Below are 25,922 nucleotides of genomic sequence, written 5' to 3'. Positions count from 1 at the left end.
TAAATGTTTTCCTTGTTTTCTGCATTTGTAAACCAAAAAGAATTAAAAGTCATGAAATTGGAGAACTACTACGTTTGTTTCTTGATATACACGAGTGTTTTTGGGACAAACTTCTTCAGTGCAGTGCTTTTCTCGCGCCGATAAACCTTAACTCGCCAGTAGCATTACGCTTGAAATACCCTTATCATGATATTAAACCTTGAAAAATAATTTCCGCCCAACACGGAATTTTTTTTCGGAAAATATTCGAACCTACAGGAAAGGACACGTATAACAGGAGTACATGATCCTATATGAATTGTATGCCCAAGATCCTGAAATGCATACCAGCCTTGCAACTTACTTCCCCTCCCTTGGTTTTGCATTTAAAATAAGGTATCCAAACCTCCCCCCCCCCCCTTGGGGACAAAATTAAACAAAATAGACGTGACTTCATTTGTATATTCCTGATAGTTTATATTTCCTCAAAGGTGTTTCGGTGATAAACAAGAAGAAGCAAATGCGAAAAATTGCTGTAAGAGTTGCCACTTGTGTATATGCATTCATTTTGTATCTATCGATGCCGACTTTTTCTCCAACTAGTTTTCATTCTAACATTTCAAGCAATACACTTGATTAAACATTTCGACTCTGAGAAATTTGAGAACATTCGTCATTTTCCTGACATGGATACAAAAAAAAAAAAAAAGGAAAAAAAATGTGGCTTTAAAAAATAATAATGATGACTAGATAGGTGAATATGTATTTATTATACATTTGTTTATTTATCCATTATTGCTATAGGAGCAACTATATTGTGTCACATTCAATTTGATTACGTATCTGACTTACTATATGGAACACGAAAACAGATTAAAGAAAAGACGTTAAAATCGTTGATTTGTATGTTTAACACAATTTATAGGCAATCAAGCTTTTACACAGTTTTTTTCTTTTAATTTTAGGGCGAACCTTAAACTTAACAATAAAAGTACAAACATTGCAGTTGACTAAATTAAACGGCTTGGAATGTAAAGCTTTTCTACAAGTATTAACATTAAGCAGAAATATCTTAAGAAGGGCGCAAACCGAGTGAGATTTATATCATTGTATCCGTTCCATTAAAACGAGGGTCCAAGCATGTACTATTGTTGTTGGCAGTACTGTCTCCAATTTATCCAAGCTACCTTTGCAAAGAGCCTACTTCCCATGGAAACAGATAGACCCATGATTTACCAGGATGCCGAATGCGGCCCTTCGTAATAACAATAAAAGTCAACAGCTAATAGCACTATATAAGCGGTTCATTTATGTATTTACGTCATTACGATACTGACCAGAATGGCCCTACCTTTAGTGAAGGGGGGGGGGGAGGGGGAGAGGGGGGGCATCGGGGTCTACGAAACCGCAGAACTGAAAAAAAATTCATTTAAAACCGCAACAAAAATTCGCTTAAAGCCGAAAATCGCATCCAAAACCGTCTAAACCGATTTTTCACATCCTAGTTGTCAAAACCCTAATCTATCTAATACAGATGACAGATGGAGCACAAAGAGGTCTCACAGCTATGGAGGCAAAAAGATTGCCGCTCAGATCAAAGAGGAATTGGAAACCAAATAGGAAAAGCCAAAACTACTTCGGACTCCAAATCTGAAAACCCATTAGTATTTTTGACGAAAACCGAAAACCAAGTGCCAAAACTCGGAAATCTGCGAACCACAATAAACACAAAAACTGTAAAACCGAAGTTTGTTTGGCACAAAACCGAAAAACCGATCTAAAAAATAATGACGAACACCGCAAAACCAAAAATCCTAATCCCCCCTTCCTTACCGATACTACGATACTAACCAGGCTCTACTGTGGAATTACTGAGAGAAGGTCATGCTAAGTGATTGCAAATCGCTAAAAGATGATTGACTAGCTTCACCGAGGCGCAGTGCTATTTATGCATCGAAAGACTGCATTTCGACTGCCCGTATTTTCCCGGCATCACTTGCGTTAACTCGTGAGCTCTTCCTTGCAGAGTTTCCAACTTCGGAAGATGGAAAAATTGCGTTCATCCTCCTTTTCAATCGTTCTTTAATCTGTAGATGAACAATTGGCCAAATATCAGTTCTTAACCATCCAAAGCTCAGTGTTTCTAAAGTCTTCACAATTCACTTGATCTGCCTCCCCTGTTTGATATCTTTCTTACCTGGCTGTTTCGCGCACAATGGAAGAAAAAAATCAGGAATCCCTAAGACAGAAAATTATTTCAAGATCAGCCTTTTTAACTCGTGAATTGCGCGCATGCGCAAGAGCGAGTTATAGATACGATGTGGGGAATGGCATTCGCTCGCTCGCTCGCTCGATTGGTCGATTCCTGTAAACTTTTTTTAGATTTTAGGCTTTTGAGTGCATTTTATAGTTTTTGGCGAGCAATAAACAGACGAAATGGCGACCTTTGTTGCTAAGAATAGTGGTGGGGTGAAAAAGAAGCCAATGATAATCTTAAAAGAGTTTTTTTTTTCGTTTTAGTTTTAACAAGCGGCGCCAGCGACTGGCAGGCATGCAAGGATTCACACTGAAATAACAGTACAACCTTCGTTTTTCATAAAATTGTAATTTACAGTCCTTGAACTTGAAAACAATCCGAAGATTCATTGAAAATATCACTTACTGCGAAGCGCTCGGAGTTTACAGATGTTCAAAAGCTTTTTCTGTTATAGCGTGAGATTGAGGACAAAATTGATCATTACGTTTCGTCGCGTGTGTTTTTCCTGTGAGAAGCAACAAAAGATGCCGGCGACTGACGAAATAACAAGTTAACACGAAAATCAGATAACACCTAAACAAACAATTTTAGCTACAGATTTTCAGTGAATTTTTCAAGAACAATTTTCTTTTAAGTTTCAAGACAATTTGAAGATTCAACATACAAACAACGTACTAAAATGCGAAAGTTACACACCACAAAATTGATAAATAGGCCTGAAATGAAATTCTATCTTGTTATTGATCATACGTTGCCTAGCACGTGACCTAAATCTACCCAGGCGGAGATCCAAAATGACGGTGGCAGGCTTGGCTTAGTCAAAACTCGTTCCCGTTTGTCTCATTTGATAAAGAGGGAATCGTTAATGTTTTCATTAAGACAGTATTGCCTTGATTTTCTAATATTTACAACGAAAGACAGTAAATTTCACTTTTCACCCACATTTACTTCCAACCTTTTCTTTTGAACCAGAAACAAAAATGATAGACGTTTAAAACACATGACATCATCCACCTTGTCAAATGTAATAGCATGATCATTTCAATTGTAATGCCTTCTTATCCCAACGTTACTTTGTTTCTTTGCTACATTAGCGAACACTGAACTACTGCTCGTACTCTAGATATGACAATCAACCACAAAATTCCCTAAACCAGATAACATTAAACATAATCTAAAAAATCATGTGTCAATTCACGAGTTTGCTCACAGAGCACTTTGATTTAGAGATGGCAGAGCGTCGTTTAAAAAGTTTGATGTAGTGCAAACATCTTGTAATCTCTATCTTGAAATCGTCTTTAAAAAATGGGTAAAACAGTAAATTAAGGGAAGTTGCAGATCTCAAAAACCAAGAAGTAAATCCCCTCTTGTCGACTAGGTTACCTTTGAACGGGAAATATCATCAGACTAATGTAAGAATAATGTAGTTTGGACATTCAAGTTTGCAAACAGATGATTAGATTTCCGACAGTCTCATTTACATCTCACCTCAATCGAATTGACGATGGTGAAAATGTAGGCGAAAGCTTTTTGTGATGACGACAAAAGACCGAATACTCACCTGAGTTGAGTTAAAGATGGTGAAAATGTAGGCGAAAGCTTTGTGCCATGGCGACAAAAGACCGAATAGCCACGTTATACCCATCAGTGGAATCATCACCGCGCATGTTTTAAAGCCAAGTCTGCCGGAATAACGACAACGTTAAAAAAAAGTTTGAATTATTTGATTGTTTCCTGTACATGATCATGAATTAACCTCTTTATTAAATAAGTAATTAATTTCTCACTGTTTATTGCTAACTAGGGTGGAATTGAGGCAAATACCTCACAACTAGATGTTACAGCGATTGGTTCCCGTTTATTTAACTTTTTTCCCTCCACTGATTAAAATATTCCGCTAACTACAAATTTTAAATCTCACCGTATCTGCTTGATATGAGTGTCTTCCCCCATAGGCTGCACGAGCGTGGTCATCTCTTTTATGACTCGGACGAGAATCAAAATGTTGAGCTGAAACAAACAAGGAATGTCAAATATCGGCAGAGTGGTTGTTGCTAAGACGAGTAATGCTGAATACATTGTGGGCGTAAATGGAGTTGAAAATATTGTGAGCTTTGAGCCTGGTGGTCGAAAACAGAAATGTGCTTTTCGTTTTGTAATAAGCATGGGAACAAGAGAGACGATCTCCACCGGTGGTCAGTTTTGGCATTAAAAAGGAAAGTGGGAGGGACTGACTAATTGTAGACTCACCACTTCAACAAAAGCCATAAATGCGGCGAATATCCAGATGAGGTTGTTTGTGTAGGATAGCCAGCAACTTTAAACGAGAAACGGAGAGAAAAAAAGATAAACATATTTTTGCTGCAAATAATCCTCTAACCCAGTAACCCAGAGAAAGAGAAGAGAGGGAGGGAGGGAGACAGAACGAGAGACAGAGACAAGGACACAAAACCTGGATAAAAACACAGGGACACAAAAATCTACGAAATGAAAACGAACTAAAAACACAAGATTGTGCAAAAAGAGTTGTACTTTAAAAAAAATACATTTTTGTGGGAGACAGGAAATGTGGAGAAGGAGAAAAAAGATCTAATGTTGAAGGATTCTCTTACTATTTATCACTAGTGAAGCTTTCTATTCCATCTTTCCCAGCAGCGATGCACAATGAAATACCAACCATGACGATGGGTAAACCTAAACATAGGTAGGATGTCAATGCAAGTCGATTCAGGTGATCATGAAGTCAAACAATTCAAAACAAGTAAAATGAAAATACCCCATGACATGACGTGATACATGTGCATCTTTTCGGTGATGTTGTAAACTTTCACCACAAAGAGGTAGAGGTAAAATCCCTCCACCAGCATCCAACAGAACGAAGCCATCAGGAAATATTGCATGGAAGCTGCAGCTGTAATACAAGAGGCCTGAGAGAGAGGAAAAAAAGTTGACTACTTTTCATGCATCTTTTCAGAGATCTGGTGTACTTCTTAATGCTCGTCTTGAGTCTCGTTAAAAAAATATTCATCAATGGATGAAGAAGTCGCTTACCTTGTTTTTTGTGGCGTTTATCCCGACGAGAAAAATAAATTGTCCAGCTCCGAGGGCAACAGAAAGACTCAATCGTATTTGTGACAGAGGCTGGTGAACATCTCTAGAGAAACAAACAAATAAAAACAAGCAGACTAAAACAAAAACAAAACCGAACAAAAAAAAGGAAAGTAACTTTATGTTCCAACAGGTAGTTATTTCAATATGCATTGACTGAGTGTCGGTCTTTTCGCGAAGAGGTCTTACTTACGTCTGACATCTTTAAAATAATATAAAGTTTCAAAATTTCTGGCTGTAGCACTTACGTAAGGAAGGAATATAGAATAACTGTCAAAATTATTCCTATGATTGACAGGCTTAATCCCACGTAGGTGATAAACTCCAGAACAGTTTCGTCTTCCTCAGTGAGCTGCTTCATAAATGGCATGAAAAGAATTAGAAATGTGTCAATCACCTGAATGGAATTGTATTATCACCAGTGAAGGTAAGGTAAACATTAGTCCATTACCCCTGAGCTGCCGTTGTAGTCAAGTAAGACAGCAAAATGAGTCAAATGATTGCAGCTGCACACTGTTTCTTCTGTGTTGCTTTGCGATGCAACCACATGGCATCCTCTCCCTGAAAATCCTTCTGAGCTGGAAAAATAACGACAACGTTAAAAAAAAAATAACACAACAAAATTAAAACGATAACAATAATATTATAAAAAAAATTTTGAAGAAGACTTTTGGTTACCAAAAGGTCAACTTGCGATCTTCCTCATTATAATCGTAGCCTCGAGACCAAGTTGACCACTTTCCATTTTATTCAGTAATTGATACGTGCTACTCATGAAGTCGGCTTTGATATTCTAACTGTTACAATGTGATGAAAAGGTATATTGACGATCCAGGCTAGTAAAACACAACTGAATCTTACCTTATGTGAAGAAAATTGAATAACGGAAAAACAGAAAAAAACAAAAGGCGAACTTTTACTTTTACGGTAAACAAAACGATTTTGTCAGCAACAATATGTAAGACGATGGCAGAAGCGAAAAAAGGCGACAACCGCAAATGAAAACGAATAAAATGCAGATAGAAATGGTTTCAAAACATGAAGTATCAGATTGACAGTGACGGATAATTGATAACTTAAGGGAAAGTCATGCCGGCATAATAATCAACTGGGGGCTTTTCCACTCGTATGTTGTTGAAATTTTTTTGGTTTTTCCTGCTGCAAGAGCTGATTGGTGTTTCCTTCACAAACAAAAAATTCATAGCAGTTAACAAAGATTACGTAAGATTAGCTTGCATAACTTCTAGAACAAGGTAGTAATATATTTCAGCTTGTTACCTTTTGCTGAAGCCCCTCCAAAATACACATGTCTTTTCTCTTTCATCAACCTGAAAATGTGTATTATTTCCTTGGAATAAATAAACACAATGTAGCGCAATTCATACCAATTTTAATCGTGTTCTTACCTTCAGGTTTCTAAACTTTAACATGACATTCGCTTCCAGTTTGTTTGGTTTTGGATCCATAGCCACGGCCATTATCCTGGAGTTCAAATACCTGTCAAAAAAAGACAAGAAAATCATAATTTTCTATATTTTGAATAATATAATTTTTAGACAATTTTTGACGATACGGTAACCATGGTAACCAAGGAGCTCTTACTGTGTTACTTAAAGCTGATTTCCTTGACACCAAAAATAGTAATTGATTCACACAGGGACCACGAAATACTGCTTTGAAAAATTTAAGAAATTTTGTTGGTTGAATGCAATGCATTTCTTTGTTTTCCGCGGAAGAAACAATTTGTTTAAAAGTTTAGAGAAGTTAAAATTTACCTTGTGGCTTCGCCTGCTTCATTTCTGATGGTTTGATTTGTGTCCAGTAGTTCGTGGAGATTCTTATACACAATCCCAACAACCAGTGAAACTTAAAAAAAGAAATTGCGGAAGAAAAGAAAATCAAGCCAGAACATGGTCTTTCATGAAACTTCAGATAACTGAATCAAATGTACTGTGTAAACAAACAAACAAACTCAGAACTATGTATATGCGCAGCTGTACTTCAGTACCATTTAAATTTGTGAGGGAAATACAGGGAATTGTACTTATCCATTGAGGAGTAAACACTGCAGTCGATACCAACCGGATTTCGCAAAATTTGCAGAGGAAACATTTATGTTTCCTTGCGATTCTTCATCCTCAAAGTAGAAGTCACTTGCATTTTGGTGGTAGGCTTTATGAATACCCAGCACTAACGAAAAAAGCAACAGGTGATGGTATTAATAATTTCACGACACTTGCTGGACTGAAAATACAGTCTGTATATCATAGTCGCATAAACGATTTTATTTACTTTACCTCTCAACAGCGCAATCCTTTAAATATTGTAAAATAATTGATGACAAGACGTCAGCATTTTGAAGGGTTCAGACCGCTGGATATTATCATCCAATTCCATAATGATTGATGAACACAAATAGTCAATGGAAGGACTGAATGGATCGATTGATCCAGCAATAAAGCTTCGCATTCAGTAACCTATATCAATTTACTACATCATCAAGGCCTATAGATTATACGCTGTTTAAACTCACCCATTGTCTGGCTGTCGATCACTTGTGAGGACCTTGTTCCAGTCAGGTGGAGCTTGCTGTATTTAAGAGCAAATTCTTCAAAGGCGATAGCAACTTTAAAAGTGGATCCTCTTCTTGTCTCAATCCCATCTGTTATAGGGGCGCGGTTACGAGCTTTTGTGATGTTTTTAATACCTGTGATAAATATTTCCAAAACCGCTATCGCTTCCTGTAATGACATGAAATATTTTTTTTTTTAGGTAAGGTGCTAAGCATTTGTGGTAAGAAAATAAAAAAAAAATCATTACAAATAGATAAGAAAATTATTCAAGCGAGAGAGCCAACCAATTTCAGACACAAATGCATGTGCACAGGTTAAAGATCGACTAGACCAGGAAATCAAAATATTTCACTTAGAGGATAGATTATTCAGTTTTCGTCTACGAATTAAAGAAAAAAATAACAATCATACTGGTAATTACGATAATAATAATAATACTGATAACGATAATTTATCTATAAAAATTCCTAAAATAGCTTTCTTACAGGCGAGAAAAACTACACAGGTTAACGTCTTAATCAAGTAAAAAGTTATGAGCCATTAATCTGTTACTGCCACGAGCAATATGAGACGAAAGCAGAAAAACTAACAAACAAACAAAAATGATTTATACGCTTAATGAAAATTCGTATTTGCGGATTCCGTTTGAACATTCAAAACAAGCTGACTGGAACTTCAGTTCCATAACTGCGTATAGAAATTAGAAGAATGAAATACCTGTAAGGAACTGGCGTTGGTGATATTCATTCTGCTAAGTTTAGAAACATATTCCGCCGCCTGAGGTAAATAAGGGAAATAACAGTTATAATTATAGAGTATGAGGATCCTAAAAGTAAAAAAACAAAACAAAAAACAAAAATTACACACCAGCTTTTGAATCCTTGTTGACTGCAACGCCGATGATGATGTCGATGGCAAAAATGACTGCGATGGCGAGAGCACGGACGAAAGCAAGTGAAGAGGTGACCGCAACGAAGGAAACTGAGACTGTGACTGAGGTGACTGTAAAAAAGGTGACTGAGACATCGACAGAGACAAAAACTGAGGCATCGACTGCGACGGCGTCTGCGACACAGACAATGACGGTGATCGTGACGGCGAACGCGATGGAAACAATGATGACCACAGAACTGGCGATGGAGTGGGTTGTGGCCTTATAGATTCGGATGGTGAAGATTTTTCTGCAATTTTGAATGAGAACAATGGTGGTGCAGCTGAAATCGACACAAATAACGCCAACAATAATTACTAAAGAAATGTTCTCAGAAACAATTTTTTCCCATATTGTTTTCTATACTACATTTTAAGTTCAATTTATTTTCGTTGAAGTAAATTAGTTCAGTTTTTTTTTATCTTGAACTTTTTTTTTAATATTTAGTCCTTAAACTGTCTTCACGCGTTTTACAAATAACTCTAAACTCGGGAAAGGACGGCAAATAATTGAATCGCTTTCTCCGTTGACTGGCTCATAATAGTCAGTATATACTGTACTCTGAATATTCTCTATCGCATTGTATTACTACTATTGATACGGGGTCAAAGTAATTGTTAGGTGCAAAACTGTCACAAATCATGCATCTGCTGCCTTTTTGTTGTCCACAAGACCAATAGTGGGAAATATCTATCGTGAAATCGTGAAATGTTTGTCCACGTGAAAATTTTATCCTGATTGCCAGAAGCTCCATGAGTTCGGTTTACTATAACAGCAATGGTAAGTATACAAAACTTAGGTAATATTTGCATTACGGTTCATGAGCGCTTTTAGCGTACCTTTACTTAATTTAGTAACAAAAATAAGAGTAATTTTTTCTTACCTATGGGAATTTCGCAAATATAAGCTAAATTCTCAGAACTAGGGATGTCACAAAATAGGCTCTGGGTACCATTAATAGTCTGCTTGCATATGTGAGCCACAGTTCCCCCACACTCTGGCTCGCCTGCCCATTTAGATATGTTCACAAGTTTTCCATTCACCCAAGTCCAATTTTCACCTTTTTTCTCCAAGCCAATGTACCATTTATCATAACGAGAATGATGTTTAGAAGCACGTGAGCGGTTAGACATCGTAATACGATTTTGAATTTCGTCACCGATGAAATTCCATTCTTCTTCTGTTTCAATGGAGACCAAATCTCCTCCTTGACTTTGGCAGATGCCTCTGTCCGTTGTCCAATTGTCTCCTTTTTTCGCGAATATATACCAAGAGTTTTGAAAAGACATAATTGGGCATTCTATGAAATAAAAACAATGATAATAAAAATAATGAGCGTGATGGTAATAATGAGAAAACTACAAGGGCAATCAAGGATACAAACAAACCAGCCGATAGAATGGCGTGTCTTTATCATTTTTATAATTATTTGCTTCTTCATCATCATTACGAATTTTTCATTGTTATTATGATTAGCATTTTCATTGTTATTGTAATATTGCATAGCTTGTTGATCAGTGTCATTTAAGAACCCGTCCTCTCTTATGCGTTTTCCTTCGAGAAAAGGTGCAAACATTTGAATACGCATGCATATCGTTTTAGTGTGGACAGTTCTAAACGAAGCTTTTTGAAAACGATGACGTTGAATGACGTCATAGTGTCGTGCAACCTCTTTTCCAGGTCTCCTGTCTCAATAAATTCAAAACAAATATAGCAGAAGAGTATATGGATATGTTTTCGATGCTTAACTGGAGCTTAATATTGCGTTCGTGCAGGCACACACAGATCGATGCGTAAGCAGGTCGCATGAAGTCATGTATGTGTTTTCAAGTGTTTTTGTGTGGACATTAAAAAACGCTAGGAAAAGAATAGCAGTATCTTGATTTTTTGGAAAATTCATCTTCCAGAGAAATTTTCATCAGATCAATTCTAGGAGGGCATACTTTAGCATGTAATGTACTTTATTGGTGAAATGATTATCTACCTTCGGGCATTTCACAAATGAAGGCGTTGATTTCGGACGGAGAAATTTTGCTAAAAAGGCTTTCATTCTTGGATATTTCCGCACGACTTTTATTCTCAGAATCTCGCCATTTCGAAATATTCAGTTTTTCTCTACTTAACCAAGTCCAGTTCTTGTTGCAAAATCTTAAACCAATGTGCCACGCACTAGTATTCCAAGAAGAACGTTTTTGAATTTCATCATTGATAAACTGCCACTCTTCTTGAGTTTCGATAGAAACTAGGTAACCTCCCTGATATTCGCACGCCTTTCTGTTCCTCCGCCAACTTCTTCCCCATTTCGAAAATGTGTACCAGGAAGTTTGGAAACGTGTCTCCTGGCATTCTTCTACAAAATAAATAAGTAAATTATATTGATGATAGAAATAGTGATAGTTTTGATGATGATGATGATGGTGGAGACGAAGAGCATTGATTATTATATTAACCATATTATTCATAAACAATGAGGATAAAACATTTTACCTCCCTAAGGCAAACATTGAAATGAATCTCGACTTTAAGAATGGAAATTGGGGAGATCTGGGTGGTGGTAGTGTTATTCTTTAAGTTTCATGTTTTGTTTCCAGTTCGTGTTTAGTGTCACAAGCGGAATTTCTCCTTTTTTAAGTTCTGTTTTAGGTATATAAATGTTAAAGTTGGAATGGCGCTGTCTTACCTGTTCCTTTCCATTGCATCATTAGAGTAACAATGACTGCAGAAGAGGAATAAAATAGACATGTGCATTGATTTTTTTGTTGCATTGATATTTGAAACAAATAGAGAAAGTGTTTCTTGATTTCAAGTGAAACAATTGCTAATAAATTAGTAAATGCATTTCCACTCGCATGCAACTGGTCTAAGCATGTGAAGTGACTGGATGGACTCTCACAAGTCTGGCAAGATAGGTTCATCTTTCTTGCTTGGGTAGCCAATCAGAACATAGGATTTGCTAATTCAAGAGTGATTTATTATTTTTGCGTCGTTGGAGAAAAAGAAATAAACTGCATTGCTTGTTGTCTTGTAATTCATCGAAGCTCAAACTATCGAAAGGATCCTCTCAAGTGTAGCCCATACCAATAAATTACAACAAGAGAAGCCTATAAAAAAAAAAGTATCCGGTTTCACTATTGCGCCTCGCAGTAACTCGATGAGAGCTACAAACAAACGGGTAAGATTTCACGTGCCTACCCACTGTGATGCTGATATTAGTGCATCTAAGCCTTTCTTTTCCGTACTCTTTTAACTTTAGCTAACCTTTCATGAAGATTCCATCGTTCTTCCAGTCATTCAGAGGTCAAAATATGAATTAAACAATTATTTGTTAGTTGAAAAATGTTCGGTTCTTGAAACAGATTTGGATGATGTCTGCAGATAGTTTTATGGGAATACCGTGCGTATATTTTTTAAAATTTTTGTCGTGCAACATCCGCAAAAGAAAAAGAAAGAGTTCAAAAGTAATGAGAATTGACATGCAAACGATCCAGTTTCGCCTCAAAACTGTCTCGATCGATTGATTAGAAATTAAATTAAACATTTTTAAGCTTAACTGAAGCCACATAAAAATTCATTGAAAATAAAGTTATCGAATTCGACGAATAATGACATACTGCTGCAGCCATGGGATCGATGCAAAATATAAATATTGTAATATATATATGTTCATATCTATATATATAACTCATTTATTGCTACGAGGTTTCGGTGTCCGCTTGGGGAAAACCCGTTTTACAAATCAAACGAACGAAACTTCCTTTTCATTTCGCAAAATACTTTTCATTTCGACTGGTGAAATCTATTTCGTATTTTATTCATCGAAAGACGAACTTTTGTCAGGCGCTCAATAGATTTATGCGTATCTCCCCGATGACTTCCTGTGAAGGTAGCTTCAGAGGATAGTGACTTGCCTTTTTTTGTTTTTTTGATGCTAAATATCTGTGCTAAAAACTGTTTTGCTAACCGTCAAGACAGAACAATAATTATGAATAACAATGACGACTTCATTTTTAAAACTGCATAGTTATAATTTATATATGCCATTGTGTCGAGTTCTTTTCAAATCATTTTGCATCGTTTTGAAGCTAAAATAAAATTAAAAAAACACATATATCGCCTGCATTATTTTTACTTTATACCTTACTTATTCATTCATTTGTTCACAATCTGAACTTATTTTGTTATCAAGAAGCTGATAACCTCCAATTGAAATATCCTTTTCAGGTTTGATCTTGGCCTAAGCCGCTGGCTGTCCTGCTACATTTCTTCATCATAGTATTTACTACTAATTTTACTTTTACAAAGCATAATCAATCGATGTAGTAAGGCTTGTACTTACTCAGCGAAGAAAGGGCTGTGATCATTTTACCGGATTGAAGCCCTTTCATCGCATCATTCATCATAAGATTCCGTTAGCAGTTGTCAGTATGCTTGTTTTGGTTCGTGATTTGGTGACATCTCTTCTGCTTCACATGTCAGTGTATTTCAAACCCCTTTATAGGAGGCCAAGTGTAATGGACATCAAAACACATCCTTTCTTGAATTGATGACGTAAGTCAACATTTATTTCCCTTTATAAACGCACCAATAAGTCTAATGGCTTTTTGCACCAGGTGCGGAAAGATGTTTTGTGCAATAAAAACAAAAAAAATAGCGACAAGAAAAAACTTTGTTAATTTTACCTTTCGTAATAGCGCAGATGATGTAGCGTTAACCAGTTAATTTTTTAACTCTTTAAGATTAATTTATGAGTCAAGTTTGGCGATAACTATCGTTTGCGAAGTAATTACTCGAACTAAACTCCGCTTTCTTCTGCACATTGTTTTATTTTAATTTTCATAAATGAGATGTATGACTTAGTATTAAATGACGAACTTCGTTCTGCACAAATGAATAAAGGGGTTAGTTTCTAAAGAAACTGTGGTGCTGCGTCGGTGGGAGAGTATAGCAGGTAATTTAGTGTTAACAACTGGGTTGAAAACGTAAATTAGCCACCGTAAAGGGTAAAAAAGCTGACGTTTCGAGCGTTAGTCCTTCGTCAGAGAGATTAGAGGAATTGTGGGTTGTGTGTGGATTTATATGCAGAAAGTGGAGCTACGCCATTGGTGGGAATATGGTGACGAGAACACAGGAATAAATTAGTTGAATGAAAAGCGCTCGTTGATTCCGTGGGGATTAAGGGTGCCGATTTGGAATATAAATTTTTGTTCTAGTGTTTTACGGCTTTCCGAACTGCCTAAATGTAAGGAAAGGCCGCAAACTGCCATATGCTGTTTAGAAAGATTAGGAAGATTAAAGTGTCTAGCGACTGGTTTGGATGCGTCCTTGTCATTTCTTTCCACATCGCGAAGGTGTTCTCGGAATCGGTCACCCAGTCGTCTTCTTGTTTCGCCGATGTATAACTTATTGCAATAAGTGCAAGTTATGCAGTAAATAACATTGGCGGAGGTACACGTAAAGTGATCAATGATCTTAATGGATCTTTTCGGTTCCGATATTTTCTCTACGTTATGAATGAAAGGACGAGTTTTGCATCGTGAGCGAGCACATTTAAAAGTTTCAGATTGGTCATTGGCTTGAAATGAACTCCTGACTAAAAATTTGCCTATGTTTTTGTCACGTTTGAATGAAATAAGTGAGGGTTGCAAAAAGATAGTGTCAGTCTCTGAATCGTTTTGGAGTAATTTAAAATTTTTAAGATAATTAATTCTATCATTCTTAAAAATTTTAAATTATTCCAAAACGATTCAGAGACTCTAATCGCTCTTACGAAAGGGCTAATGCTCGAAACGTCAGCTTTTTTACCCTTTACGGTGGCTAATTTACGTTTTCAACCCAGTTGTTAACACTAAATTACCTGCTTCGTTCTGCGTAGTTCAGGTCATACATGTACATTTATTTTCAGCGTGATATCTTGTTTTACTTGTCTTACTTCTGACCGAAGGTGCTGTACCGAACATCAATTAGGACGCAGCAATAATGAAATAAAACGAACACTTCAGTTTTAAAGTCGCATAATTATTAAATAATTGTGGCTGATTGTTCCAGATCATTTTGCTTAGTATCGAAACCAAACACTTCTTGATGGCAAAAGGAACTCAAAAATATCCATTCCATTATCTTTATTTATTTGTTATATTATGTAGGAGTGGGTTAACATAATCGAAACCTGTAATAACCCTGTTGCGGCTGGTCAACGCCCAGCCGTCGCCTTGGTTTCCATACGGGACATCAAGTTTTTCGTGCATGCGCGGTGGCGGCATCCTTGAACGATGCCACGAGGCCACCAAATTAAAACCTCTTTATCTCCTTCAGATTTTCGATTTTTTTGGTCTTAATGTTAGGTTAAACAATGTAACATTTAGTGAAGGATTTTGGATTAAAGATTTATGTTCGACAAAAATAGTCACCGTTCTCGGTAAGAAACTCAATCCTTATGACAAGTGGAGCATATAACATGACAAGTATTTTTGTTCTCTAAGTTTACATTCTCTCGAATTCAACCACAGAATTCTGTAGGTTAGAGGTTATTTTCTCAATGTTGTTAAATTAACCGTTAATGAGTAAAAAACAACTCACTCAACAAAGTCATTGATGATAGGACTATTCCCAATATCTGACAAAATTTCGTCAACATTTCCTTTTTTTTCTGTGAGGGTTGATTTTCTGTCAGCATTACGTTACCCCAATTCTGATCTTTTTCCCTGTTTGGCAGTATCAGATTGATTGAAATTACTTTTTAGTAAACCTTTCAAGATCACCCTCTTGCTGAAAGGATAAGCTTTTAGCGTGTGTTGCTTGCAGTCAACATCATCCTTCTGTTACTGAAGAAATTTTGCAGGAAATTGAATGACATGTCAATTCTTGACGTCTTTTCTAAGGTTAAATTCTTTGCACCTGCTTAAACTAAGCATGGCAAAATAATCAATTAATTTCGAAAGAAACTGTTTCATTTCGTTATTCGTAATTCTTTTGATAGAATAGACTGCGATCCACAATCATGCAGGCAGACAAAAAAAATTAAATAGTTGTGATATCCCCAATCTCGAGAAAGTAACTATCTTGTATCAATTAGGACAAAAATTGCTAATGTTATTCTTACGGTTACTTACTCACTATTAAGATTCCTTGTTTACTTTCCTATTGAAATAACACTCTCGGTGTTTTTAGAACGCTTAAAAAACTCGAACCGGTACGGAACAAATATGTTTCTACTTGAAGTAATTTACTGATTTTAAAATGATCCTACAACTTAAATGATGACGCTACCTTAACTTTCTTTGCCGTTACTTTACCTTTCGCACCTGCTCTTCTCCATGAACACTCAAATATTGTCTTTTAATTTATTTAAGTCATTTTGGATACATTAGTTTGGAATTATTGGTTATGCAGACCATTCATTATCACACTATCATTATATTGAGAGAATAACAAGAAGCATCTCTGGGTCATTTCGCTTAAATGAGACGTGAAAGGTATCGATCTCTGTTGCTCAACGACGAATGTGTTGACCTTTATTCCGTTGCATCAATAATTATGAGCAATGGTGATGAAAAGTTTTCGTGCTCCTCGATATATGTCTGTACTTATATCTTGCAGGAGTAATATCCTTTAAGAATCGCCACAAAGCTCTGATATCTCATCTATTCTCTTTCTAATGCAACGAGAGGACACAAAACAGATGGGTGTAACTAGGTCTCTCGAGCCCCCTCCCTCCCTCCCTTCCCCTTTTGAAAGGTGGGGGGAAGTGGGGATGTCGGGGTTATGAATTTCCGCGCGCGCGGCTCACGTAAAGGGGCGTTAACTTATCTCTAACGGGCTTATAATCACACAGTGGAAAGGACTATTTAACATCTCAGAAGATTTTGTGTCATGTGCCTCCTTAGAATTCACGCCGGCAACCGTGGCAATGGCTTCATATTTAAAGAAACAAACCAAAAAACAGACAAAAACATAACAGAGCAACATAAACACTCACTCAAGAGGGTGGTTGAACTTCTTGGGCATCTTAGAATCTTCCCCTGGGGAGATGGGGTTAGGGGGGAGAGAACGAAGGGAAGGTGGTTAAGACGGATCCTTCTCTTCCACCCTGTATTGGTTTACTCTGGGCATTGACCAAAACCCAGAGGCAGTCCTCCTTACGGGACAGTGGAAGTTTGTTTCATTGCTTCTCAATACACCGATTTTAATCCAAAGTGGTCAAAAGTGACTCGACAGGGTACAATGTGCCTCGTCATGCGAACAAATATAACAGATTACTAAAAGATGTGGTTAATTCACTCTTTTTTAATTATTTATCATTTTAACTGCTGATTTAATTAATTTATTAATCAAAAAATTTAAAAATTGACTTTTACCACTGCTATTACGAAAGTACGATCGTATTTAGTATTCTCACAGGTAGCTTAGTGTTACCTTGTGCACTCAAAATGTGGACCAATATTAAATCATATATATATATATATATATATTAATAAACAGTGGTTTAAAGGAAATACAGTAAAATGTGTACTAGTGTTAAACAAGTGAGACTTGAATGTATGATACGATTTTAGATAATCGACTCTCATTTTCTCTCTTGTGAATCCAGTTATTTAAGCTAATTTTTTTTTAAATTCCAACTTATTTTAAGACTGCAATTCAACTGCTCACATATCACCGACATCACTTGGATTAACCTGTGAGCTTTTCCTTGTGTATTTTTCATTTTTACAGATGGAAAAACAGTATCACTTAAAGTCGTTTAAATTAAATTACTGAATACTGTATGGCACTATTCTTTGAAAGACTGCAATTCTACCGCCCACATTTCGCCGGCATTTCTTGGATTAACTTGTGGGCCCCTATTCGCAGAATTTCCATGATCTACAGCAGATGGGAAAGTAATGTTCGTCTTCCTTTTCAATCGCTCTCTAATCTGCAGATGAACAGGCGACCAAATATCAAATGTTCACCACCAAAACCTTTATTAATGTCTAGCAAATTTACAATTCGTCTTATGTACATCCTCGGTTTGATATTCATCTTACCTGGCTGTTCCGCGCACAATGAAGAACGAAAATCAGGATTCCCTGAAACAGATACTTATATCAGTATTACACTTTTTGTAATCCGGGTGATAAAGGTGATAACGGTATGATCGTTTGAGATGAAACCGCAATAAAGGTGGCGAAAGAATGAATTAAAGCAAGTCGCATATCTTGTAGACCAATAAAGATTGTCTGCTGTTGGGTAAATTATTTTGAATAGGCAATATCATCTAACCAAAAGGGTCTTTTTTAGGTAAAAGAGTAGTTTGAGCATTTAAGTATGTAAACAGATTACTAAAATTTAATTATAGACTAACTTTTATTAAAAGCACACCTGAGTAGAGCTGAAAATGGTGAAAAGGTAGGCGAAAGCTTTGTGTGATGATAACAAAAGACCAAAAAGCCATGTGACACCCAGCAGTGGAATCATCACCGAGCATGTTTTAATGCCAAGTCTAAATAACGAGAACAATATATGAAGAGGATCGATTAACCGTTTTTTTCTGTAAAGTGATATAACCTTTTTTTTTCAAAATCGTATTGCTTCATCGTTGCAGACGAACGGGAGTGTAATCTAGGTAAATACTGCTAGACTAAATGCGGCAACAATTTTATTTCATTGCTCGACGAGTCCTTGTAGAAACTAGTTATTATTTACCTTTCCCCCCCTGAATTTTAACTAGTTTACCACAATTATCTAATAAATGTTAAATTTGAAAACTTCCCGTATCTGCTGTAAATGGTTGTCTTCCCCCGCGGGTTGCGTTAATGTACTCATCTCCTTTATTACTCGGACGAGTATCAAAATGTTGAGCTGAAAAAATAAGGAATACTAAATATATCGCCGAAAACAGAAAAATTGTCATTCGTCCTGTTACGAGCGTTTGAAAAAAGAAAATTCTGAATCTTTACAAAAAATGAAACCCCCTGTTTTCAGCTAACCAACACGCTCCTACGTCTCTATAATGAGCAGCATGAACCCTGTGCTGCGCAACGCTATTACTTGGTTCATACGCAGGCCAAGAGGAATGGAAGTTAGAAAAACACAAGGGAATATCAATTGGAGTTGATATTCTTTTGAAAGACGGTAAACGTTTAGTAATAAAAATCTCTAATAATAGGCAGTCCTGGTATAGGAAATAACAATAATAATAACTACAATTATAAAAATATAATAATAATAATAATAATAATAATAACAATGATAACAACAACACAGACTCACAACTTCAATGACAGCTACAAATGTGACGAAGATCCAGATCAGGTTGTTAGATGAGGACAGCCAGCAACTGGAAACGAGTATATAAAAAAAGTTAAATTCCAGAAAATAATCTTCAGAGCATAACACAAATCAAACACAACTGCACCATAAAACAAGGCGACTCCAAGTGAAAACAAATGGAGTGATAAAGGAAAACTGGGAAGAGATCTTAACAACAGCAATGCGTCGTGAAACGCTGATTATTTAAATAGAAAAGAGAGAGAGGATGAGAGAGAAGGAAGAGGAAGAAGAGAGAAGAAACTGCAGCTGTATTATTTACTGTTTCTCATACTATTTTTCACTGGTATAGCTTTTAATTCCATCTTTTCCAGCAGCGATGCTTATTGAAATGCTAACAATGATGATGGGCAAACCTAAACATGAGTAGAATGAAGTTAGTGCAACTCGAGAATTCATACGTCCATTTTTGAAGCGATTCCGATTCAGCAGCTTACAATAATTTATAACAAGTGAAATAAAAATACCCCATGATATGAAGTGATACAAATGAATCTTGGTGTTGATGTTATAAACTTTCACAACAAATAGGAAGGAATAAATTCCCTCCACCAACACCCAACACAAAGCTGCCATCAGGAGATACTGCAATGAAGCTGCTACTAGGACACAGAGGGCCTGCGAGGGAGAAAAAAATAATTTTGTCGGTTTTTCATATTATTTTCTAAAGAATCTTTTAAGCACCTAAAGAGCAAATAAACCATGAATAGATAAATAAAATACTTACCGTATTTTCTGTGGCGTTTATGCCGGCGAGAAAGATTATTTGTCCAGCTCCAAGGGCTACAAAAAGACTCAATCGTATTTGAGTCAAAGGTTGCCAGACGTCTCTAGTGAAAGAAGCAAGCAATAAAAATACTAACAAACAAACAGACAGAAAAAAAGACAGAAAACAAAAACTCAAATACCAGACAGAAACAAAAACAAAACGAAGAAATATTTGACAAGGCATTCTATTAATTTTGTACCGTACTAGTTTAAACATCTTACTTTCGCTAATAAATTTAATTTACTCCTATTCCATTTTAATCATCGTTATTCTGCTATTATTGTTATTATTTTAATTATTCAACATACTTTTTAATTTAATTGATATTTTTTCAAAGAACCTGTCTGTTCTGAGTCCTAAATCATTTAAGGTCATGCTAAGACTTGATTCTTTGAGCGTATGGTTACAGTACTTACGTGAGGTAGGAATATAAAATAATTGTCGAAAGAATCGCGAAAATGGAAAGGCACAATCCTACGTTGGTGATAATTTCATAAATAGTTTCATCTTCCAAAGTGAGCTGGGAAGAGAGATGAAGAGACAGCAGATTCGTTACTTAAACCAATGAAATTTTATACCAATGCTAAGGGTAAGGTGAAAAGAAATTCATTACCCCTGGAATACCGTTGTAGTCAAGTAAGACAGCAAAATTAGTCAAATGATTGCAGCTGCAAACTGTTTCTTCTGAGTTGCTTTTCGATGTAACCACATGGCATCCTGTCTCTGAAAATCTGCCTGAGCTAAAAAATAAAATAATAAATAGAAATAATAATAATAATAGTAATAATGATCACAATATAAATCGAAACTACCCTGAAAACTCATCAGGGCACCGACGGGTCTATTTTCTGTCTTTCTTTCGCCGATTCATAACCTTTACACATCGTCGAGTACTTTCCAATTTGACGTTTGTCGACATGTTCTCCCTGCCACTCATGGATTAGCCTTTGAGTGACCACAGTCAGCACTTCCAAACTGAGGAAAATGGTATGCTGATGATACTAATATTCAGGCTATGCACAAACATTGATATACCCCAGCTTGGGTGAAAAAGCAAACAAGAAAACAAGCAAGGCTAGAAACACAGAAATAAACAAACACACATATACAAACCAAACAAATCAATGAACATATAATAAAATATATGGAAGGAATTTATAAGCGATGGATATATAGATATAGCCATAGAAAGAGAAAAAAAACAGCAACAACAAAACCTTCCAAAAAAAGTCACAGTCTTTGCCTTCATTTTCAGAACAAACAAATTGACCTTGAAAGGCCTTTTTAGAATGTAGGGAAAGTTTCAAAGTCTCTTCAAAGTCGAGTAAGGAATTATTGACGGTTAATAATAACCCTAGAAAAACACCCATTTAAGTATAATAATCATCACATTTTTATTCATAATTTTAGAATGAAGAATCAATTACTCCTGGAACAGGATGAAAAATACATTCCAGCTGTTACCTTTCACTTAAGCCACTCCAAAACATACATTTCTTTGCTCCTTCGTGAATCTATACTCAAAATATAAACATTGAAATCATATACTCGGAATAAATATCACAACGTAAAACAATTGATACTGCCTTTGATCCTGTTCTTACCTTCAGATTTCTGAACCTTAAGATGACATTCTCTTGTAATTTTTCTGGATTTGGATCTAAAGCCACGGCCGTTATCCCGGAGTCCAAATATCTTAGGAGGAATAGAATATCAGTATGAAACAGATTAATCTAAAGCAAAGTAATCATTTTTATGAAAATAGCAAGCTGGGAGCCTGACTAATTATCTCTCAATAGGGTTTTGCCGACCCTATAGGTTCAACTCCTCGAGTTTTTCTTTTTGTGTATCTTCGATAGAAGGGGCATTGGGTTCAGAAACTTTAGGAGGTAACCTCACCTTGTGGTGCTCTTTATAGTTTTGAAGGGTTGATCTGTAATCAATAATTCATGGAGATCCTTGTACACGATCCCAACAACCACTGATACTAAAAAGTAAAAAAACAAAAAAACAAAGAAAACCAGGCTACGACATGACATATGAAATCCAAATTGCCAATGCGGATATCTGAATCAAACAAATTATGTAAACCAACAAACAAACTTTTATGTATTTGTAGATGTATTTCAAAACTGCAAAAAAGTTGGAGAGGAATAAAAAATTGTGCTTCGTCCTAGCGCATAAAAGATTTAAAAACTGAAGTCAATACAAACCGTTGTTGGCAAAGTTTTTAGAGGAAACTTTCAGGTTCGTTTGAAGTTCTTTTCTCCCAAGATTAAAGTCAGTAGCATTTTCGCGGTAGGTTTTTTGTATAGCCAACACTGACGGGGAAAAAAAATAGAGACGAACTAAGAATCACACATTTTCGAGGAAATATTTTTCGTGTTGGTCCGAAAGTAAGTCATAATCCTAATATGATAATTATACTTGCTTGAAAGCTATGTATTCTTCACATAATCTTATAAAAGTTGAGGTTTGAACGCTTTTGAACATTCAAATCGCCGAAAAAATTGTCTATTATCACTATGATTGATAAAAATAAAGGTAAGTGGGAGGGATGAACTGGCTTGATCTGGCTCAACAGGTCTCATGCAAAAAAAATTAAGTCATGAAAGCAACCGTTATGTCATTGGTCACTGTGTCGGTCAATAAACAGGTAATGGATTATTTCAAATCCGAACGAATAATCATGCTCTGACTCACGTAGTTTTCGGCTGTTTATCTCCATTGAAGAATTCGCTCCAATCATTTGGTGTTTGCCATAATTAAGGGCGAATACCTCCAAGGCGACTGCCACCCTAAAGATGGAATTTCTTGTTATTTTGATTTCTTCTTTGGTAAGAGCTTTTTGGAGGATTTGGATATTGGTGATGAAGTCTTCAAAAATCCACGCAGCCTCCTGTAATCACATAACATATTTCTGTTAAAGTAAGATTCTACAAATTTGGATCCGTGTCAGTGTCCCATGAGTATTGAGCCGCAGAACCCTTGATCGTGGTCGAACATTTAAACAAAACAGTTTGAAGTAACGGCAAAGTATGCTAGCAAGGCCCATATTTCGTCTACTCCACTTAGATTATGAAAAAAAAAATTGAAAAAGAAATGAACTAGACCAAAAATGGATAAAAGAAAAAAAAATCCAGCAAAATGGCCAAATGGTGAATAGAATGTGCACACGGTAAAGAAGTGTCCAAAAACTCGTCCAAGAAGTCGGAATTATCTATTTCGGGAATCAATTTTTTTCACTCACGCCAGTTCATGCCTTAGAAATAATATTAATATCGATAGTGACGATGATACTTTTATAATAATTATAATAACGATAATGATGACGATGACGAGAATGGTACGGTCTTGTTTGCTCTTGTTCGAATGGACTCTAAGTTTTTTTTCAAGCTCAGAAACTGCTGCAATGCATTGGTCATTCTTTCTAATCCTTGTGCATTTCATATAAACTAAGTGGCTTAATCATAAAAGATAAGCAATTAGTAAATTCATACCCTCAAAGGCCTAATTCTACTGATTTCTTCTCCTTTTAGTTTGGAAACGGAATCCTTTGCCTGAGATAAAGAAAGACAGTAAAGTTGGCGAACAAAAATGTTGTAAATAAAAAGCTTGAGAGGATTACTTTGCTCACCAGATTCTTAATGACTTCTAACGTCGGCGTCAGAGGTGTCCGTAGAGACGGAGACGATGCTGATCCTGCTGCCGATGTTTCCGATGATGATGACAATAATGATGATGATACTAATGCTGCTACTGATACTGCTTCCGACGATGCTTCTGATGATGATCCTGATGATGATGTTGCTGTTGGCTTTGATGATGATGGTGATAGTGCTGATGAAGATGCCCCTGCTGTTGATATTGCTTCCAATGATGCTGTGTGATGAAGATGATGGTAACGGTAAGATTAATAATGCTAAATGTGACTGCGACATTGATTGCAATAGAGCTGAATGTTGAAGAACATTTACTTGTTAAAATAAAATTGACGCTATGGTAAGGCGCAACGAAGTTTAAAAGAAAATATTTTCCATTTCTTTTTCAGAATCTTAAACACTTTTTCGTAAAACAAAAAGAGTGTATTAAGTATTCAAAGCGTTATTGTACTCACTGTAAGCTTCTGTTCCATGTCCTGTTGAAATTTTAGTTGCGAATACTCGAATTGTTGAAGTCCCAATAGATGTAACGATATTCGACGTGTGTGAATCTGAAGTGATGGAGTGACCGTCACACATCTGTCTACAATCGTTAGCGTTAAAATGCGTATTGCACACCTCTACTTTGTCCGTGCAACTTTGTGATTTACATTTTCTCCCGCAGCAGGTCAGGTTACATACTTCGGCATCGCAGATTTGTTCACAATCCTGGTTGTTACATTCTAGATGCATTTCACATACATTTCCTCCACCTTGGCACTTTTGTATTTTACAGTTTTTCCCGCTGCAGTTCAGATAACATTCTTTAGCCTTGCAGATTTGTACACAATACTGGTTGTTACACTCTAGATCCATTTCACATACATTTCCTTCACCTAGACAATTCTGTGTTTTACAATTGCTCCCACTACAGTTCAGTTTACATTCTTTAGCCTCGCAGGTTTGGTCACAGTCCTTACTGTTACATTTTAGATTCATTTCACATGCATTTCCGCTACCTTCGCACTTTTGTGTTTTACAATTGCTCCCGCTGCAGTTCAGTTTACACGCGTTAGCCGTGCAATTTTGGTTACAATCGTTACTTTCACATTCTGATTTACAGTAATCCCAATTGCAATCATTTCCACTTAGTACAAAACCTGAAACAACAAAAACAAGAACAGAACGAAAAACATAAGAATATTAAATATAAAAATAATTATGACGATAATTATGAAAAATACAAAGGTACTGCAAGACCTTTCTTGCGCAATTAAACAGCTTTATACCACTGTTGCATAAAACTGCTGAATATAATTTTCATGGAAACTACCATTATGGCAGAGTAATTGCAAGCACCATTTCGTTCGAGCCGAATCTTCAACTACCGCGAAGCTGACAGAGGTTTCGAATATACAAGTTAATACAAAGCGGTTTCTTTACAAACCAACTTTCTCGATACGTGAAATGTATCTCAGTATTTCATCCTATTTTGTATCACTGGCACCATTTATTTATATTTATTTATCCATGTTTTTGTCGATTTACTTCGATTTTTTTTATATCTTGTTACTTTAGCTAAGGTAGGCGGCCCTTGTAAGATTAAAGAGTGAGCCTTCTTTCCACAACTACGTTTTGCAGCTTAGGAATTGATAAATACAGAAGGGCATCCTTAGCTGTAAAGAACATTTCCGCATGACGAAGTTGCCCTCTTAGATATTGTCTACAGATTCATGAAAAATTAAATACCTAGGAAAATCTGACTCTTAAAAATTTTTAACGAGAAAATAAGACTTCAAAGACTTGAAATGGTATTGTTAAGCTTTCAGGCTCGGTAGTTTATGAGGGGTGAGAGGCGATCTAAATTTCGACTATCTTTTTAATCATTACAGAATTTGCATATCTTTAAATTAGAAAAAAAACCTGGGCTTAAAATATCCCATCGCAACTTGCATGTTTGCGCTGAAGCTTCACTTTTTCATGATAGACACACGAGTTAGAACAGGCTTTAAGCATGTATCTCAATAATACATAGGTAAAATGGCTCCATGAAATACATCCCCTATAATATTTCGTCATGGCCTCCTGAAAAAAGCCTGTGTGGCCCATCTGCCACACAGGCTAATCTGAAACTATTCTAAGTTTTAGCGGTCTTTGTTTGCGCTAAATTTTATTTCTAAGAATTCTCAAAGGGCAGCCATGAGATGGACTCCTCGGAGTGCGCTTAGGCTGCATTCTAAATGAAATCAATCTTTTAAAAGGAGCTTTGATACTCACTCAACAAAGCTATTGATAACAGGAGTGTTCCCCACAACTGGCAGCTTCTCATCATCATCATTTGTTTGCGTTGGGTGAG

At 36.2% G+C, this 25,922-nt stretch overlaps 4 protein-coding genes across 4 annotated transcripts; all 4 read right to left on the bottom strand.

The window, feature by feature from the left end:
- Positions 1–1,925: 1,925 nt before the first annotated feature.
- On the bottom strand, positions 1,926–6,822 carry LOC149051729 (latrophilin-like protein LAT-2). The gene is made up of 9 exons (XM_089214638.1): positions 6,751–6,822; positions 6,623–6,672; positions 5,796–5,922; positions 5,288–5,390; positions 4,849–4,930; positions 4,487–4,553; positions 4,158–4,246; positions 3,798–3,918; positions 1,926–2,066 (listed from the first exon to the last, which is right to left on the bottom strand). Exons 1-9 carry the CDS (start codon positions 6,820–6,822, stop codon positions 1,926–1,928), a joined length of 852 nt encoding a protein of 283 aa, XP_089070764.1.
- On the bottom strand, positions 6,751–8,097 carry LOC149051728 (uncharacterized). Its single transcript, XM_089214632.1, has 3 exons — positions 7,878–8,097; positions 7,120–7,534; positions 6,751–6,841 (listed from the first exon to the last, which is right to left on the bottom strand). Exons 1-2 carry the CDS (start codon positions 8,095–8,097, stop codon positions 7,389–7,391), a joined length of 366 nt encoding a protein of 121 aa, XP_089070758.1. The 3' UTR covers positions 6,751–6,841; positions 7,120–7,388.
- Positions 8,098–8,164: 67 nt separating this feature from the next.
- On the bottom strand, positions 8,165–13,342 carry LOC149051727 (C-type mannose receptor 2-like). The gene is made up of 5 exons (XM_089184286.1): positions 13,185–13,342; positions 11,529–11,564; positions 10,833–11,198; positions 9,732–10,148; positions 8,165–9,098 (listed from the first exon to the last, which is right to left on the bottom strand). Exons 1-5 carry the CDS (start codon positions 13,246–13,248, stop codon positions 8,593–8,595), a joined length of 1,389 nt encoding a protein of 462 aa, XP_089040412.1. The 5' UTR covers positions 13,249–13,342; the 3' UTR covers positions 8,165–8,592.
- Positions 13,343–17,122: 3,780 nt separating this feature from the next.
- Positions 17,123–25,922, bottom strand: LOC113674945 (adhesion G protein-coupled receptor E3-like). The gene is made up of 19 exons (XM_089186732.1): positions 25,844–25,922; positions 24,043–24,726; positions 23,563–23,807; positions 23,426–23,485; positions 22,629–22,824; positions 22,139–22,246; positions 21,825–21,912; positions 21,530–21,620; positions 21,390–21,439; positions 20,539–20,665; positions 20,342–20,445; positions 19,884–19,986; positions 19,624–19,774; positions 19,431–19,512; positions 19,100–19,166; positions 18,604–18,688; positions 18,209–18,333; positions 17,875–17,916; positions 17,123–17,762 (listed from the first exon to the last, which is right to left on the bottom strand). The coding sequence occupies exons 1-19, from the start codon at positions 25,902–25,904 to the stop codon at positions 17,619–17,621; spliced, it is 2,613 nt and encodes an 870-aa protein (XP_089042858.1). The 5' UTR covers positions 25,905–25,922; the 3' UTR covers positions 17,123–17,618.

This window comes from Pocillopora damicornis, chromosome 1 (assembly GCF_964200805.1).
Source record: "Pocillopora damicornis chromosome 1, jaPocDami1.2, whole genome shotgun sequence".
In the NCBI taxonomy this organism is placed as follows: Eukaryota; Metazoa; Cnidaria; class Anthozoa; order Scleractinia; family Pocilloporidae; genus Pocillopora; species Pocillopora damicornis.
The sequence above is the reverse complement of the archived record's forward strand: the minus strand, read 5'-3'. Positions and strand labels throughout refer to the sequence as shown.